The 17,782-nt window shown below is 38.1% G+C and overlaps 1 protein-coding gene across 8 annotated transcripts in view; it reads right to left on the bottom strand.

The window, feature by feature from the left end:
* Positions 1-17,782, bottom strand: part of PPP4R1 (protein phosphatase 4 regulatory subunit 1) — a 64,172-nt gene that overhangs the window by 21,508 nt on the left and 24,882 nt on the right. For all 8 annotated transcript variants that reach the window (XM_071737154.1, XM_071737156.1, XM_071737151.1 and 5 more), the window contains 7 exons: positions 10,637-10,779; positions 9,112-9,258; positions 7,479-7,586; positions 6,686-6,751; positions 3,287-3,445; positions 2,088-2,218; positions 269-786 (listed from right to left, as the gene is read on the bottom strand). In XM_071737154.1, the coding sequence (XP_071593255.1) occupies positions 269-786; positions 2,088-2,218; positions 3,287-3,445; positions 6,686-6,751; positions 7,479-7,586; positions 9,112-9,258; positions 10,637-10,779 (1,272 nt within the window). The remainder of the gene's footprint in view (positions 1-268; positions 787-2,087; positions 2,219-3,286; positions 3,446-6,685; positions 6,752-7,478; positions 7,587-9,111; positions 9,259-10,636; positions 10,780-17,782) is intronic.

Genomic DNA, 17,782 nt, shown 5'->3' with positions numbered 1-17,782 from the left:
GTCAGAAGTTTACACTGCTAACTACATGTGTATTGAGTTTATGGAAGGAATCATACTACCTTTAAACATCTTTACACAGATGGCAAGTTCCCTTTTAGTTCACCACCAATTTTCACAATTGATTAAAAATAGATACAGTCTCTTTGAGGACCAGGATAAAGTACCACTTCTCACTTTTTTAAAACAACTGAAAAATTAAAGCCTAAACTGCTAAAGCAACACATGCATAACTCCAAAGATTAAAAACACTTCAGTATCTCTACTATACCTTTTACATCTGGATCATCTATGTGGGGTTCCAAATTTTCGATCATTTCTTCCAACTCTTTCCTTGTTGCCATGGGAATGTTTGGAGACACTGGCATAGTGAGTTCCTGAACTTCTCTATCAAGCATTATCTCAGACGTTTGCTGAAGCTCAAAGTCAATATCTATTTCTGGAAGTGGAGTCCTCCAGAAATGGAAAGAGTTGTACAATTCCTGCTCTGAAAGAGATGCTTCCTGTGAATTCAGCCCAGTCTTATGCAGACCTGCTGTACAGCAATGAGAACTTCGCTCGTTCTCCTCAGCCATTTCCCCACAAGATTCTGAAGACAAAGTGCAACGGAAGGATGACTCAGTCTGGAAATCACTTTCCCTCTGGGAGTTATTTGACACTCTGTTTTGATCTTCCATGGCATTTTCAAGTTTTGTTGCAAAATCATCATTATCAACATGTGAAGACAGATCCTCTGTCCTGTTGTGCTCACCCACTGTTATGTCATCTTCTGTAGTCCTGACTTGTTCACTGTTAAGTGCCAAAGCAAATGAACATTTAAAAACCAAAATATACTTGTTGCAAACATATGGTCTTAGAAATTCACATATATGCTATCATCTTCCTATTTCTCAAACTAGCTTTACATACAACATAGCAAAATACATCATAATCACAGAATGGTTGAGATTGGAAGGGACTCCTGGAAGTCATCTGGGCCAATGCCCCTGTTCAAGCATTATCCAGTTGTCCAGGACCTTGTCCAGATAACTTGAGTATCTTCAAGGATGGAGACTCCACAGCCTCCATGAAAAACCTGTGTCAGTGCTTGATCACCCTCACAGTAATAAAAAAAAAAAAAAGTGTTTCCTGATGGTCAGAGGGAACCTTCTGTGTTTTAGGTTGTGCTCATTGCCTCCAGTCCTGTCACTGAGCACTACTGGAAAGAGCCTGGCTCCATCCTCTTTCCACCATTCCTTCAGGTATTAATATAAATTGATGAGATCCCCCTGAGCCTTCTCTATACTGAGCACTCTCAGCTCTCTGTCTCTGTTCATCAAAGTCCCCTCACCATCTCTGTGGCCCTTGACTGGACCCTCTCCAGTATGTCTGATACATATTTGATAACAGGGAGCCCAGAAGTGGACCCAGCAGACCAGATGTGGCCTCACCAGTGCGGAGCACAGGGGAAAGATGACCTGCCCAGACCTGCAGGCAACACTCATTCTAATGCAGGATACCACTGGCCTTTACTGCAAGGGCACATTGCTACCTCATGATCAACCTGATGTTCTCCATGAGCTTTAGGGGCTTTTCTGCAAAGCCATGCCAAATCCAATCTGAGCCCAGAAAGTACTGCTGTGTGGCATTTTTCCTCCCTCCGTGCTCTGCACTTCTTGTTGAACCTCACGAGGTTCCTGGCAGCCCATTTCTCCAGTATAGTGAGGCCCCTCTGGATGGCAGCATCATCCTCTTACACATCAGACAGTCCTTCCAGTTTTCTGTCCTTAGCAAACTTGCTAGGGTAAACCCTGCTCCACCATCCAGATCATTAATGAGGATGTTAAACAGGAATGGACCAAATATTGACCCCTAAGATATGTGACCAGTTACCGGCCTCCACACGGTATCCTAAGTTAATGAACAGTCACGTATTTTTAGTAAATAAATGAAAATCCTGGTAGCCTGTTAAATAACATGAACACTTCCAGACCTTTCCATTTACCAAGACTAATACTCAATTTATACAGGAAAGTTAATTTTCTTAATTTGCAGTTCATACAGAAGAAAAACAAGGACATAATAATTTTTAGATTCAGCAAGTTCTTTACCCGTTTTCCTGTGCAGAACCACAATCTTCAGCATTTTTACCATCTTCTTCTTTAAAGTACTGGCCACTGCTGGATGGATTAGCAAAAGTTGATATGAAAGGCCCCAGAGACTGAAAAGCAGCCTGACGGACCTAGTGGAAAGGGTCCAAAGTGGGGAAAGAAAAAAAAAATTATAAAGCTTGCTGTTCTATAAAACATAAATGTCTGTTACTAGGAACTGAAATGGTCTTAAGCCTACTGAGGAAAGTAACATCAGAGGCTCCTGTTTGGAAAAAGTCAGTCAGCTGTATACAAGAACTGCTAAGTAAAAAAAAAAACAAAACAAAAAACCTAAGGAAAAGCAGGGTTAAAACAGTTAATACAGTAACTAAGTTAGCACAGGCAACTAAGTTGACACACCTATTTCCCACAATCCAAAAAAAGTCAAGTATTTAGACAGTAGAAGCAGGTAAATTTAAAAGCTCAATTGAGAATGTTAACATCCTGAAAGGAAACAAATGTAGTGAACAGACCCTAAGTTTGATTATAAGCTCTGTGTTTCCTTCCCTTTTCTTTTTGGCTATGTTCTTCATTTACTTATCCTTCCTCCTACTATTTATTCTCTCCTTCTCAACAATTATCTTAGGTATCTCCACTTTTATTACTTGATTAATTCTGCTGGACTACAACTGGCATCACTTTCGAGGCTAAAAGAGATCATGCTCCTGTGCAAAAAATCTTTTGGCTCTCAGAAGTAGACTGCTAAATTACAAACCTTTCAAACCTTGTTAAGTAGATTATCAGGAAAAAAAAAACCCCAAAACAACAAAACAACCCACAAAAAGTGCCATCCAAACCGAACCTAAACAAACTCCAAACCAAAATCAAAGACCACCACCCCACTTCCCCTGAAAATGAGGCAATGGTAGGGAACTTAAAGAAATACAAATGTATCACATCTAATTTTTCAGTTTTGTTAATGATTTTCAGCAATTTTAAGTCACAGACAGCTCAGTAGTTAAGAAAAGCTATCCCACTGATAGTTCTTATGCTGCTGTAAAAATGTGAGGGAGTCTCTACAACCATTGACAAACTATGTCATCTAAGAAGAATTTTGCTTGAGGTGTCTTACACACCTATGGGGAGAAGTTCTGTACAGAGTATCACAGTAGAATCCTTTAAGTATGACAGCTATTCAAGAAATAAAAAGCAATTCTTACCCATCGTGAAGGATCACTGATCAAATTAATAAAAAGGGTTGACAACTTTGTCCTCCGGACTTCCTGTGATGTTGCACAAGAAACTGCCATGAAGCATTCAGCACAGGCTTTCCTAACTCCCCACACATTATCAGAGCAGAGCTGGAAAAACCTTGGCAGCTGTTAGGAACACAGTAAGTTTATAAGTCTTAACAGGCAGCACTTTTTTCAAAGCAAGTTCTTTTTCCACATTAGTTTCATCTTCTCTGCCCCCATGCCCAGATGCACTGGTTTAACATTTGCAAGACAAAAACCACACATTCAGTAGCACCACCCTTCTAATCAGTTGTTCTAATGTTACTTGTGGATAAAGATAAGGAAAATTCACCTATCTGAAGAAAAGCAAGAAAGTACTAACTTTCTAACATGAATTATATCCCAAAATAAACACCTAATAAGCCCCAAAACACCCAAATCCAAAACCATTTCCAAGGTCAGAAAACCCATACTAAGTCAAAGCCTCATCTCTACATCATTCATTTAAAGCAGGTAACATTGAAAGGAACAGAAAACTGGTCCATTATCATTTTTACCTATCAGAGATCACTTCAGATTTTTTTTTTTTTTTTAAAGATTCTCATTGAAAGACAACAGAAGAGAATCTTCAGAAAGAAAACCTTTTACCACCTAAACTTCTCATTGTTAGATTTACCAATCTTTGTAACCACCCTCCCTGCAGTGCTGGACCTAAGCTGCAGAGAGTAATAGGGGAACAAGAATAAGACTGTATTTGGTTGCAAGAAAAGACAGGTTTAATACAGCAGTGGTTTTACTAATAAAACTCAAGCATTTTGAAGTTTCTCAGGTGCTCAGTTTTTTGGAACCAGTAATGATAAGGATGAAATGGTGGACAGACAACAGTGGAGGCTGTCAAAGACATACAGGTTATCACATGACTGCCTTCCTTTGCAACAGGCAGGTAAGATGCAAGGAATACAATGAATGTTGCTACAGCTCTGCTCCAAATTACTGATGTTCATCTGTTCCTGCTTCCTGCAGTAAAGTTTTCTGGATTTTGCTTTTGATTAAAAAACATCGATGTTCCAAAATTAAGTTCTCTCTAAAGCTATTTGGTTTTTTGTTTTTGTTTTTACTTTAATAAGCAAAAAAGAGCAGAAAATGCTGCTTTCTGTTAGAGAAAGAGATCCCAAACAGTCCAGCCACATGTTTCTGCCTTCAGAAAACATAACCCACTTTTAAATTTCATAATCTAATTGCACATTATGCAAAGTTTTAATCCAGATTCATAACATGTATCACTAACAGGGCACTTGTATGAGAGAAATTAATTTACATCTCCAAACTAGAAACATATGGGATGCAAATCCATGCAGCAATACTTCAGTATCAAATGGCTTGAATCACACAGTACCGAGGGGAAAATGCAGCAAATGCTGTAGGAACATACAAAATGCCCTGAGGGTCAGACTAGGGCATCATCAGATCTGCAAAAGGCTGCAGTGTCTCCTGCTCAAGTCATACCTCCATTTGCACTGTCTCAATTCAAGTCCCTTGCTAATTCACAGCATCAAGCCATCAACATCCTCTGGCCCTACAAGCTCACATGCCCAAAAGGAGAAAGCTTGCAGAAAGATCCCAGAGACTTTGAGGCTGATTTCTGCCCTGCCACATCTCCAAGCCTGTCAACATCCACCAGCTCCTTAGACCTGCCAGGGCAATGGTGACACCATTAAGGAACCTCTGCTCACTGCTCCATCCAGTTCTGTTTCTCCATTCTGAATTTGTATCTCTTTCCTTTTTTTTCCTCTTTCTCTCTTTCACTCCTTCCCAGTAGGGTTGTGAGTTTTTTTTTTTTTACACTCAGGGATATTAACTTTACAAGATTAAAATAATTAACAGCAGCATTAAGTGATGCCATTCAGAGACCACATAAGCCTAGACACTTCTAGCAGCCTATACTCACTGTGTTCCTCTTTCGTCTCCAATCTCTCATTGCATTTACAGACATTAGAAGACATATTCCTGCCTGCTTCTTGCCTTTTGAACTTGAAAATAATCTCTGCCTCCACAGCCCCTTTCTTCAGTCTTATTTAAACCCTTCTCCCAGCTCTCAGACTGAGTGCCCACCGTAGCTCTAGACTTGGCAAGTAAGAGTTCTGTATTCATGATAACTGCCTTCAAGATTTTGTAAAGGTCAATTATAACTTCACTGAAGACTCAGCTTTTTTAGTCTCTTCTTACTGACAGAAAGTAGCAGTTGTCCAATAATTTTGCTGCCCTTCAAAGATTTATCAGTTGGAAGAGACCCCTGGAGATCATCTGGTCCAACTCTCCCACCAAAGCAGTACCACCTAGGGCACATTACACAGGACTGCGCCCAGGTGGGTTTTGAGTATCTCCAGAGAAGGGGACTCCACAACCTCCATGGGCAGCCCGTCCCAGTGCCTTGTCACACTTTTTACCAAAAGTGTTTTCTTATGTTTAAATGGAACTTCCTATGTTCCAGTTTCTGCCTGTTGCCCCTTGTCCTGTTACTGGGAACTACTGAGAAGAGTCCAGTTCCATCTTCCTTGCACCCACCCTTTGTAGACATTAACAAGGTTTCCCCTCAGGCTGAAGAGTCCCAGCTCTCTCAGCCTTCCCTCATAAGAGAGATGCTCCAATCCCCCAGTCACCTGTTGCCCTCCTCTGGACTCTCTCCAGTGGTTCCCTGTCTCTCCTGATGCAGTATTCCAGCTGGGGCCTCACCAGGGCAGAACAGAGGGGGATAATGACCTCCCTCAACCTACTGGCCACCCTCTTCTTTATGCAACCCAGGATTCTGTTGGCCTTCCTGGCAACAAGGACACACTGCTGGATCATGGATAATTTATTATCTATCAGGACCCCCAGATCCTTCTCCTCCAAACTACTTTCCAGCAGATCTGTTCCTAACCTAATTAGTGCTTGGGGTTCTTCCTTCCAGGTAACAGGTGCATGACCCTAAACTTGCTCTTATTGAACCTCACCAGGCTCTTCTCTGCCCAGCTCTCTGGCCTGTCCAGGTCACACTGGATGGCAGCACAGCCCCCCGGAGTGTCAGCCACCCCTCCCAGCTTTGTATCATCAGCAAACTTGCTGAGGACACACTCTGTCCCCTTGTCCACATCATTGATGACCAGACCAAGTATTGGACATCCAGTTTGGCTAAGTGCTCTCTAACCTGGTCCTCCTCTACTGAAGGAAAGTCTTCCTCTCTCCAGACCTTCTCTTACCTCCAGGGTCTGGGATTAAAGGGCAGGCTTCTGCAGTGAAGACTGAAGCAAAGAAGGCATTCAGTACTCTGCCTTCCCTCTGGACCTTGTCAAATTCCACTACTGACTTGTATTAAAAAGAAAAATCCTTTAAGAAATGGCTTACCAGCATTTCTTCAGTGGCTTGCTGACCAACCACACTGCAGATATCTCCAAAATTGGCTGCACATACCTTGCAGACAAAATGATGTAAAAAAAGAACCACTGAGACCATAGCTTTAATACAGCAAACAAAATTGAAAGTAAAATGTAAAAAGCTTGTAAAACCATAAAATCAGGTTTCACTGCAAATTCAGTATCAGTCACTTCCGATTCTATAAGATCATCTAGTTTAAAAACAAAAATAAGATTTTTTTTCTTTATTTCAGGCTTAGCCTTTTTCAACCAGGAAAGAACTACCCCAAAATTTAAGTGAAAGGGAAAGAGGATAAAAAGCATTTAAAGTGCTACCAAAACTAAGAATACAAGTAATTATCCATGAAAATGAGCTATGCAATGGCAAGGTGAAACCAAAACACAACCTCTGCTCTTACATACCATGATGTAGTACTGGCCTATTTCATCTTAATGAGCATCTTTAATTCCATCTATGCACAGAGATATGAGCTCAGGTGGCTGATGCTGTAGTTACAGTTAGTTCACATTTTTGTGGCTACCTACACCAGCATAAGGACAAGCAGATCCTTTCTTTGCTTCTGATAATAAAAGCAGGGACTCCAGGAAAACCTCAGCATCAAATATAAAAACTGGAAATATGAGCTACAAAGAGAGTCCATAGTTTTCACTTATCCACATCACAGACATGATCTAGCAGGAAAGAGTCAGTTAGAGAAACACAAGTCCTGAGCTGATGACACTGCTTTCACAGATAATCCGGACCAGATGCTGATAATTCATACCTTACGAACATGAAACATTCTGCAGTCACAGCACATCTCACAGAACCGAGGAAGAACAAGTCTCTCCGTGATGTCCTTTCCCACCATGGAGGCCATTTTGCACATTATCTAATGGCAAGAAACCCACTAATCAGGGACACTTGTACAACACACATTTCCATGTCTTTAAGCAGAGGCTTTTTACATTTACTTTTCATTCTGATGCACATAATTTGATTGAAAATTGTGAAAAGTATCGGGGAAAAAGCTATCTGTATTTTGAACTGAAAAGTTTTGGCCCCTTGTGCAAAAAGCAGCTGTTTTAAATTTTTCTTATCCTCCCCCTGTCATGACATAACACACATATAGAAGACATCAATCCTTTCACCAAACTAAATCAAATTCCTAACAAATGGAGAGAACTGAACTCTCAGACACTTTTAAAAAGACTTAATTTTTTTTTAAACTACAAGATTCTTTCAATATTCCAATACTTAACAAATACATATTTACAATTAACATCAAATTATTGGCAATATGCCTAAGTGATTTTTATAATTTCTGAATGATTTAAAAATGAATTGCAACATTCATTACTGTGCAAATGCAACTCCCTAATGTAAATTTACTGGAAAAGCACATTGTACCAAAGGAAATGTCAACTTTTCCCTCTAGCTGCTCTTTCATTCTGATTACTAGTAATCTAAAAGAATTAAATTAATTTTCCTATAATAACTAATATTTTTTTTAACCTCTAGGGGCTCAGTGAGCTACAGAAATGTTTCTCAGATGTAAAGATCTTCAAAATAATGAAGATGACAAAAAAAAAAAATCTGCTTTAAATTTCACTCCCTTGTGTATTTTTAAGCATCTTCAAGAAAACACCAGAACTTTGGTGCCAATGACAATAATGTCCAGACTGCTCATTGTTTACAAGTCCAGTCATATTACAAAAGTAAAATGTTAATGAGGTTTCAAAGCACCCTACAAAAAGCATCAACATATATTGCAAAACTTCAAGGGAAACATAAGGACACACATATTCAGCCATTTCTCCTTTATAAATCAATTAATTTTCTTAATTTAATTCAACATATAGTTTTTAATTATTAAGCTTGTGTCTAATTCAAAAAGAAAAAAAAACACAAACAAACCCCCCCCACCCAAAACAAAACAAACAACAACAACAAAAAAACCCAGAACAGGCAACCACGAGTTAATCAACTCATGATGCTTATTATTTTATCTAACAAAACAAAACAAAATCAATAAAGAGGACATACAACAAACACCAACAAAACTCAAGCATTAAATATTTTCCATTTATGGAAATTTTCCACATATGCAATTTTAACTTCCATACATCAAACCAACCTGAAAAAAGCCTAAAAAGTCAACAGCAGCCGATGCTTTAGAAGTCAATAAAATGAATCCACAGTCCTGTTTTTTCCAGTTGGGTTATTCTGTACAGCATATATAAGCCATTGAATTGAAATCTAACCTTGCATTGAATGCAACACAGCCTGGAAGAAGTTACTGATTATAGTTATGCGAAGCCATGTCATTTTTTTCCTCTTTAACACACTACCATCACTGCAACACAAAGCAGTCAAGCAAACTTTACACTGTGTGATTTTGTATTGCTGTTACTTACAGCCACTGCTTCTGTCTTCACATCATCATTGCTGTCTGGAGCTGTCAGATCTATCAGAACAGGGCATACTTTGGTCTCCACATCATATCTCTCTATGAGTTCTTGCTCCAACAGAACTAACAGTGCTGCCTGACTTGTTTTTCTGACCTATCATAAAAAGACAAGAAAATGAACCAAGGAATTTGAAGACAGGTTTGAGGTTTTTTGTTTAAATGTGTGTCCTGGGGATGCTGTTCCTATATACTGCCACACATCTGTAAAAATTGCACTGGGTGTGAGGGCAAGTGCTCCAAAATCAGTTTTGCAAACACTTCATATTTGAAACAAACTGTTTTAACTCAAGAATATTGTAAACTAAGCCAATGCTACTATAAAATTGTCCACCTGCATACAGCCAAAAACACAGGACATCAATGCCAAATGAATGTAGTCATGGCAAAGCTCATGAAAGAAAAGCAGCACAGCTAATTGTAAGTAACAAAGTTCTAAAGAACATTAATTTTATTAAACGAATCCTCTTTTTCTTAAATGAGCAAGTTTGGCTGAAGGCTATTAAATACATTTATTGCAAAAGTATTTCAAGTTCCAAGAGACAATTTTGCTTAGGTCCACCTAACAAAAACTATATAAAAATAAGATAACCATTAATAATTGACTTGGGATATGGCTAACCCCTGCCTCTCAAAAAATAAGTTCATCAGAATAGAAAATCTTACACAAAACATGTTACTAGATACTGCAATGCAGCAATTTTGAAAACACCCTCAAAGTTTTTGTTTCAGAGCAAACCAGCCAAATGAACTATCACATATCAACATAGGTTAAGATTAGTAACACAACCACTGATATGTTAGCAAAATAATAAAATAATGCTTCACCTAAAGTCTAGTCTGAAAAGATGCAGAGAAGCCTAGAAAGCTTTAGACAAAATAACTCATACATGCAGAGAAAAAGACCACACAAGCCTAATCTGAAAGCTTTATTGGATCAATATACACATAACTGCAAGTAAACAATAGTGTTGAAAAATTTTATTATGCCAAGGAGTCAGTTCTTCATAACTACTATTCCTTTTTGACAGAATTTAAATTATGCGAGCTTATGAAAGTGACTCTTTGTTTGGCCACAAGAATACAATACTAGATTAAAGGCCCCAGATCAGAACATAATCACAGAATCTTTCAGATTGGAAAAGACCCTTCAGATCATTGAGTCCAACCATCATCCCTACTCTACAAAGTCCTCCCCTAAACCCTATTTCCCAACACCATATCTAAACAACCCTTAAACATGTCCAAGGATAGTGACTCAACCACCTCCCTGAACAGCCTATTCCAATGTCTAACAAATTATGTAAAATTATAAAAACATTACAAGTTATAATTCAAGTTTCCAAGTGCTATGTACTTCACATCATTCAAAACATTTTTACCCCAAAATATTTCTCACTTGTATGATCATTTAAATTGAAAAACCTCATCACCACATAGATGCAATTAGCTCATCAACTATTTGACACACTTACCTGGTTATTCTGGTCTGCGAGGTACCGTACCACAATAGGCAGTAAATATTTGGAAAAAGCATAGGGGATTGAAGGTCTGTTTTCTTGACAGAACATGGCAATGTGAGGCACCTGTTCCATCAGTTCTGCCCGCACTGTTGGCTCTGTCATGGTCAGAATAAAACCAAACAAGACCAAATAAATGTTTACAAGCATATTGCCCAATACTGCCAGATTAAATATTTTACAGTCCTGTACATACAAACTATATTCTCAAATGCACACGTCAGCATGTTTCTGTCAAGCTTAATTTTGACAAGCAACATCTTTTTGTAAAACCAAAAACAGCTAAACTACCCTCTGTACTGCTACATATATACATCTTATGTTTTGTTATGAAAATGTGCCAGAGCACTCCTTAGAACATGAGAGTATAAGCTGCAATTCTTCATTAGGAGGTCTTCTCACACACAGGAAAAAAAGAAAAGGGAAAAAAAAAAAAAAAATCAACCAAAGCATATCAGCTTTTTTGAAGGTTCAAGTTGGTAAAACCATTTATTTTCTTCCTATGATGAATTCTGGTCCTCTTATCTGACAAGGCTTCTTCACTTCTAGAAGAGGGCTTGAAATATACCAGAGAAAGGAGTCCCTTTACAACTCAACATGTTTTTTTCCACCTGTGTGAAAAACTGCCCAAAGATGTCTAAGCTAAAAGGCCTTAAAAACACCATCCATTTACACCTGCCCAGCAGCTGACTGAGAGCACAGCAGCTAGAAATTGTAGAGTCCTTCCTTGCTGAGCATGGAGAAAGCCATCACAGCAGACAGGCTGTATGCAGCCCCTCTCCCAAGAGCAACTCTTTTGAAAAGGCTGCAGATGGGAAACAGAGCAGAATGGGGAACCACCCAGATGGGTAAGGAGGGCTGAGAGGTGAGTGACAAGGAGAAAACTAGCCACTAAAGGGAAGGGAAACAGAAGCTTGCTGAACAAGAAATTGGAACTAGAGCCCAATGTCAGCACTCGAGGGACTTGCTCCCAGCTTTCCCATAAGCTGCTATTTCAAAACATGTCCAGGACATGATCTAAGGATACAAGAGGTTTGTCTCACAATGCTTATCACAGGGATCTTTTTGCCCTTCTTAGGACCCCTGCCTCATTCCTTGCAGCAGACAGAAGATGACAGATGTGAGGAGGGCAGAGGGGAGGGTGAGACAATAAGAGAAATTTGGCTGAGGCCACCTTTGGCAGCAGCGCTTCTTAAATTGCTTGTAAATTTGCTTCAGGCAGTTCCCACCCTCACAAAACCAAATCTTGCTGCTGGCCTTTCCGTTGTGCCAATGCAACTGTTTGTGCAGCCAGACTCCAAATCCTATCAGCAAACTGATCTGGCTGACACAGCTTTTGCCCCACCACAGCAGCATGATTAAATAGCAAGAACGGGCACTGAGATTGGTCTCACACATTGCCCTCAAGTAGCAGAACTATCTGATGATGGAAGCAAGCAATGGGTAAAAGGGCACAAGAACTGCTTACTGTGATATCACCATCCAAACAAAGTGAAAGAAGTAAAATGCTGAGAAACCTGGTTTGTTCCTTTGCTTAGCATGAAGCTGTGCAAAACGCTCAAGACAAATTCTTCAGTGTAATTGCACACAACTCATTTATTGCATTCTGAACTCTTGTGTTTTCATTGCTGAGGAAATACCACCACTGCAATCAAAGCCAACAAGAGCTCTGTATTATGCATGTCAAGAGCTAGGTACAAGGCTTCAGACACCAGGCACTCAAAATGGATAAATTGTTTTGATTTTGATACCTCTACAGTTTGCCTACCCACTTGCAAAGTAATGGCAACACTGCCTCAGTTTTCTGAGAAATTTAATTCAAAAATTTTGTTAAGAAGCACCACAGAAAGAGAGAAATGAGTACCAAAACCATAAAATGCTTTTTTTTTTTTCTTTCTTTCTTTCTTTTCTTTAGGACAGGGTTTATCTACTATGCAGTATTTAAGAGGGTGGCCATGCTGCCTCTTTATTGAAGAGCTGCTCTCTATTGAAGAGAATATTGAAGAGCTGCTCATGTAAAGTGAGCCCCCTTCTTCCTGAGCTCTGGCTTTGGGAGGATCAGACAGATAAGACGATGCAATTAGAGATTTAAAAAATTTATACCCAGTAATGAATTAGAACTGTAAAGTCACCTTAGTTCTTACATTCCCTAACTTTTAAGAACATGGCTCTCTGGTCTTGGTAAAGTCAATTCAAACTAACAAACCAGCACTGTGTGTGTGTAATGTAATACCATAATTCACCATGAAAAAGGCATTTGTGCTTTTCAGAGCAATTACTGCTGCTATCAAGAACCTGAACCTTAAGCTTACCAATTTAGATAAGAGCTCAATTCTTCCAAAAGTTGAACCGTATGTTCCAGCGTATATTGAATCGAGAGCCTAATCTTGTGGATGGGGTTACAGTAGAGCTTTTTTTTTTGCATTATGTTTCCTAAAGACCCATGTAACAATGCCAAAAGTTTCTGCTGAAGATACAGCACTTTCCCATTCCCATCATCTATTCCTCAGCTTGTCTGTAGCTTAGGCAGGTGGCAGCACCAAATGCACATTCCAGCAGGCTCCAATACATGACAGTGCCTGCAATTTCAGCTTAAATTCTTCTATTGTTTATAATTGAATTTATGGTTTGGTCATCAACACAGTGAACAGAGCATGGCATTATCAGTTACAATTATCACACGTAGCTTCTAAAAGCATAAGCTTATCCAGCTGGGCAATACATCTGTATTCACATTTTTTGCACTGTACAATACAGTCAGGACTAGGCTTTCACACAGCATAAACAAAAACTGGGCAGAGAATATTGCTTCATATCAAGACTGAAAGTTTCTCTTTTAGGTAATCACCATGTGCAGTTAGGTTCTCTCTAATATTTGCTTGGAAAAGTATTCTTCAGTTTAGCAAACAAAGTATTTTAAATGCTGCTCTTTTCAAACTCTCCTGAAGCTAAGTCTGTGCCTGAAAGTAACAGGATACTAGAAAAATGTGCTGCAACTTGTCAAAAAAAACCCCACAAAAATAAAACCCTAAATGATCAAAAAGAAATATTAGTATAAAAATATATATTTTAGAAGCAAACTCATGGTTGTTTTTCTCAATTATTAGCACTTTCTTTCATTCTATCATGTCTTATGTATTCTCTAAGTAGAGAATTATACTGAACTGTGTTTTAGAAATCAAGCAAAACTGTAAGAGTGACACAAGAAAATGAAAATGGATTTCCATTTCTTCTGCTTGAGAATAAAAATTGGAAACAAGTTGCCAGAGCATGATAGGACAGCTCTACCTCTTCATTTCCTGACGACGTGAGACCAGCAATATATGGAAACCAGCATCTCCAGAATTTGGGCAGACTTTGATCTGCATGCACCACCTTTCAGTTTTAGCTGTTTCAGAAATTGCCATTTAAATCAATGTTGAAAATGACAAAAGAAAAACCATAGAATTGACTGTTCCTTTCCCATCTATGAAAAGACATGTACACTTCCCCTAGAGTCTGACACCATCCCTGATGTAAGCAAAGTGCCAACACACTCATCTAGCTACTTCTATTCTAGCACAAACACTTAGCTACCCTATACAAATGTGTAATGTTTACTTCATCCCTGCTGAGGCTTCAGTGCACTCTGTATTCTACTTCAACTATGAGTAAGTAAAGCACAATGGTTAGCTGTACACTGGAAATTAAAAGGGGATTATTGCAGAGCTGCACAGTATAATACCAACTAATTGCTCCACAACAGTTATTTGTAAATGAAATACTCCTTTCAGTGCCAGCTCACAACTAGATTTATTTCACAATAGCTTATTCTGCAAATATACAGTATTTAGAAAAAAATCTGCAAAGCTTTTATTATTCCAAAATGACCATTCTGGAATACAAGCAGCAATCAATTTCTCCAATGTTTGTGAGGGGCTGTAAGACTTTTGTGTTGTAGAAGGGTATATACAGTGCATGTGAACAACAGCTACTGATAATGTTAACATTGCTTTAACTGATGATTTTGATGTTTTATCATCTGAGTATTTGTTCTTATTAAGGGTTGTGAATAAGAAATAAAGTTGTAAGCTGTAAGTGCATAGCTATGCATTTACACTTTCATTCTCCTAAAGAAGTGTTTTGGGGAAAGGCAAATGAAAATAGTGATTTATATGTACTAGAGAGAAACAAGCAGCACAGAAAGCACCTTCGTTCCTTTCCACCTCTACAGATCCCCACTTCTGTATTTAGCCCAATTCATTAGTCAGGTTCTTTTAACTTACTAACCAAAAATGGACTTCATTACTGACTGGCAGAAACGAGGAATGCAATACAGACTAATGAGAGAGGGTAAAGTCACCATTAGACACACATCAGATGCACAGAAAGACAATAGAGTAACAACAAGCAAAAGAAAAAAAAAAAGTATTGTAGCAGAAGATGAGAGAAAATGTACAGAAAATCCAGAAACATGAAAATAAGGGAGGTGAAAAAAAAAATACAAAACCAAATCAAAACCAAGAAACATCAAAAAAGGTAAAACTATTGACAGCTGGGAAAGGCAAATATTAGCCTTCTCATTAATACTGCTCACATACGAAGATTTTGTTAAGTGAAATTCTGTAATATGTGCTATTCAACAAGTACTGTTGGCATCTCTCACAAATACAGCAGCAGTAATTGAAATGATCTTACTAACAAAGGTTAAGCACACTATTAAGTAATTAAGGTTGTGAGGCCATCCACGTTAATCCTGATTATACAACTTCAAGACTTAATGACCAATTGGTCTAATACATTTTTTAAAATCAGTTTGTTTTGCAAACCATATTCATAATTGATTCTATGCAGTAAAGAGACTACTTTTCATTCATTCAGAAAAAAAATATAGTTTGCTATATTTAACCAAATAAGCACCAGTCCTCCAGGAAGCCACATTCTTTTTGTCCCATCATCTGTTACTATAATAACGTATCTTTTAGAAATGAAGATACAGGCTCTTCCTCTTCTTCATAAAGTAAGATTAAAAACTTCTAATGCCCAATTTTACAAGCATATTTAGCAAAATGCCAGTAATGCAGTAATTCTGGCTAACTTTCAAAGCCAGTTAATTGTAGTTGCGTGCACAGTGATGAATCCTTGTATCAGATAAGCCATTCACAAGCTGGTACTAAAAAAAAGTTTGAATCATATGAATTCACTCAAGTGAAAAAGATAGACATAAGGGCCTTGTTCAAGCTCACAGGTCTGCAGCTACTCTACATTTGAGAAAGAAGGCCCAGCTGTTTTAACACTAAGCTAAGCACTTCATCACTAGCAAATGTTTATGGGGGAATAAATAAGTATTTGCCAAGTACCAAGCTTCTATGCCAAGCTGCTTCCATACCCACCATCCCTACAGAAACAGATGAATTACAAAGTGATTAAACAGCAAATTCTAAAGCAATACAAGGTAGCACCTTTCTTAAAACAGCTGCAACTGTTCTAGGAAACTCACTGTCAAGGACAGTAGGCCAGTCCAGATCAAAATCACAGACTTCACAGTAATGCCCAGCTACTGCAATGAAGACAAACAACTAAGATTTGGATAAAAAATTTCTTTGGAGAGTGAGAAGGCTGGAAGCAGCAAGTTATTCCTCATCTGTCATTGATGGGTTTCCTCCACTGGAACAGCTGCCATTTACACACAACAGGACATGATACCAGAGCACAGCAATACTTGTGTTCCACCAGCACTGGGAACAGCTTGCTTGCAGTATCACCTGCAGTGGCTGTTTTTTCCCAACTAGTAACACACTAAGGATTTTAAGGATGAAAAACCACATATCATTTGAAACTAATTTGTTAGAAAAAGTCCAAACTGCCCTGTCAGGAGGAGACCTGTTTTATATCATTTATCTGTGCAGTTAAACAACAGCAGTCAGGACTCTCCTTCACAAAATACAGTTCAGTACAACTCCACCTGCAACCTGCACACTGGCTGCTGACACAGACACCTTAAAATATCACTTAGCATTCTTTAGGTGCAGGCAATATTTAATGCTTAGCCTCTCCAAAAGCCACTTTCATAAATTATTGAGTCCAAATGAGTCCATCAAAAGCTCTTGGGGATTTTTTCAACAGGTTTTTTGGGTTTGTTAGTTCTTAAACGTTTTAGCACTGACATTTGCTTTTGCCATGCTGCCTCAAAAATTGAGGTCATGGCTCAACAGTTGGTATGTAAAGATCTGTGACAACCATGCCATTCTATAGTCTCCTGATTTTTGTACCTTTCGTATAGAACTTTCCCTAGTAAAGATTATTTTAAATTTCATATTAATGCAGCATTTAGCACAACAGGCATGACATTTAGCTTCTCAAAGTGTTATCACAGTACAGGGTGAATAATAATAATAATAATAATAATAATAATAATAATAATAATAATAATAATAACAACAACAACAATAATATTGTTTTGAAATTCTCTTGCACTCGAACACAGAAATGGCTTTCTCACTGCGGCCTCAGCTTATTAAAAAAAAAAAAAAAAAAAAAGAAAAAAAAAAAGGGGGGGGGGGGCAAAAGGCCACAAACAAACAAAACCAAAACTCAACCCAAAAGCCCTAAACATGTTTCTCTTTCAACCAAAGACCACATCTGTAAAACATCAGCCTAACTACAGGACTTCTGAAGTTACAAGGCACTAACAGGACAGAGTACTGCTTAGTCAGCTTCAGGGCAATGGGTATTTCTAGCTCACTGCTGTACCCTTATTTTAGATAATGGCAGCAGTAGCACAAAGAGAGCATAGGTTTTGCAAAAGCTGAGTACTTTCTTCAAATCAAAACAAATTATACCCAGTACTGCCAAGAAAAAAAAAGTAAAAAAAAAAAAAAAAGTAAAAGAAAAGTAAAAGAAAAGTAAAAGAAAAGTAAAAGAAAAGTAAAAGAAAAGTAAAAGAAAAGTAAAAGAAAAGTAAAAGAAAAGTAAAAGAAAAGTAAAAGAAAAGTAAAAGAAAAGTAAAAGAAAAGTAAAAGAAAAGTAAAAGAAAAGTAAAAGAAAAGTAAAAGAAAAGTAAAAGAAAAGTAAAAGAAAAGTAAAAGAAAAGTAAAAGAAAAGTAAAAGAAAAAAAAGTAA

Source organism: Heliangelus exortis, chromosome 2 (genome assembly GCF_036169615.1).
Source record: "Heliangelus exortis chromosome 2, bHelExo1.hap1, whole genome shotgun sequence".
In the NCBI taxonomy this organism is placed as follows: Eukaryota; Metazoa; Chordata; class Aves; order Apodiformes; family Trochilidae; genus Heliangelus; species Heliangelus exortis.
The sequence above is the reverse complement of the archived record's forward strand: the minus strand, read 5'-3'. Positions and strand labels throughout refer to the sequence as shown.